At 38.6% G+C, this 1,816-nt stretch overlaps 1 protein-coding gene across 1 annotated transcript; it reads right to left on the reverse strand.

Annotated features, from left to right (window-relative positions):
• Positions 1-783: 783 nt before the first annotated feature.
• On the reverse strand, positions 784-960 carry K441DRAFT_583393 (uncharacterized protein; the record flags this gene model as incomplete). The annotated part of the gene is made up of 1 exon (XM_067644495.1): positions 784-960. A coding segment is annotated over one exon (177 nt), but the record flags the coding sequence as incomplete, so codon positions are not given.
• Positions 961-1,816: the final 856 nt, after the last annotated feature.

Raw genomic sequence — 1,816 nt, forward strand, 5'->3', positions numbered from 1 at the left:
ACTTAGAAGCTATTATAGAACCTAAAGAACACTATAAGGAAGGTATAGGAGTATTAGAAGAGATTAGGTTAGGTAGTATTAATAAAAAAGGATTACTAAAGAACGAGTTACCTAAGGGGGACCTAAGAAGAGTAGTTGCCGAACTACGAAGGCCGACGGTTCCGAAAACCGTCTATTTTATTAGATGCGCAAGTGAGTGGAAATCACGAACACCAAAGCTACCTACCCCACTATAGTAAATCACTCCAAAATAAAGTATTAACTATGAAATTTATTTCTACCTTCGCAATTAATAATTAAAGTATTAATCGCTGCTATTCTAGCTACTAAAACCCGTATTTTGTCTTGTGGAAAGTTATCCCATTTGCCCCTCTAAGCTCGATCCGTCTATTCTAGCGTATGCAGGGCATTCCAGTCCTTTGTAATCGTAATTCTTATAGGCATCCACGCTCCCTTAATAGCGTTTATATTAGGAGAGTTACTAACGTGCTTAAGGAGGGGAATTCCGGCCTTTTTAAGGTGGCGAAGGGTCTATTTACTTGCGTAAGAAGGAGCGTTATCTTGTTAAAAGATAAAGGGCTCTATATCGTACTTAAAGGTATCTAGATTATGCCGTTAAACTATAATCTCTTTATACTAAGGGATTAAATAAGGATTAATAACCTTATATGTATAGCGAATATTATTAACTCCTCCTCTTAACTTACCTTTCTTAAATTAGTTATTCTTCCAATAAACCTCCCAAGACGCTCGTTTGGTTGGCTACAGCTGGCCTTTTTAATCCTATTTTCTTTCCTTTTTACGCTCTTGTGCCTTAAAAGTCTCATAGGCCTCGTCCTTAATCTCTTTGTTATTTAATCGCTTAATCCTTTCTTTGTTCTTAGCCTTCTGCTCTTTACTCTTAGGGTAATAAATATGGTAGGGCCCTTTGTGGTTATACGTAAAACAAGCCCAAAATATGGCCTTGGAGTAGTTATTGTACCGCCTTTTAATATAGTCTGGGTGGTATCTCTCCTCTTATTCTGCCATTTATGAAATATTTTATTATCTACGCTTCGCTGCCATAATTATTGCCGCTTTATCTAAGAATATAACCCTCCGCTACTTCTCTAACCCCTAATCCTTTCGTGATAGTGCAATCTCGTATTATTAGGCTTTTTGAATATCCGTAAGGCCAAGCTTCTTTATTAACTTATATCTATAGAGCCCTCTTACACAGAGCTTCTTCTTAATCGTCTTGTAATGAAGGTTAAAAAAGCCCTCTTCTTTAGCTACTATATGCTAAAGCTTCTTTCTTTGCTTCTTGTTTAACGTATAAAACTCTAGCAACTTAAGCACCTTATTATCCGTAATTTTTAGCTTAGCTCCGCTGCCTAGTTTCCGGGCAATTTGCTCTTCTATGGTAGGAGGGGGGAGGCTAGCCTCTGCTTGTTTAATTTAGAGGGCCGCTGATTAGTTTCTAAGGTTAGTTGCTGTTTATTTTGCGAGGCTAGCTCTATAGACAGCTTCTGCTTAATGGGTATATTGTAAATGAACTAAAAAGGCAGCTTTATCGATATCTGAAGCGTGTTTACCCATAATTAATATATAAAAGTGGATGTATTAAAAGTATTATGGGTGCGAGTGAGTTTTGGTGGGGTTCGCTAAGAAAAACCCTCGCTTGGTAAACCAATACGGAGGTCGCGGCCAAAAGTAATCGGACTCGCAGGGGTCCGTGTTTAAGCCACATGACAGGGGTTTGGCGATAAGCAGCCCCCTTTTCTGCCATCTTTGCATCTACTTGCTTTCCTACTTACAGGCTGTACAAGCATTCGCA

The sequence above is a fragment of the Cenococcum geophilum genome, assembly GCF_001692895.1.
Source record: "Cenococcum geophilum 1.58 unplaced genomic scaffold K441scaffold_55, whole genome shotgun sequence".
NCBI lineage: Eukaryota > Fungi > Ascomycota > Dothideomycetes > Gloniales > Gloniaceae > Cenococcum > Cenococcum geophilum.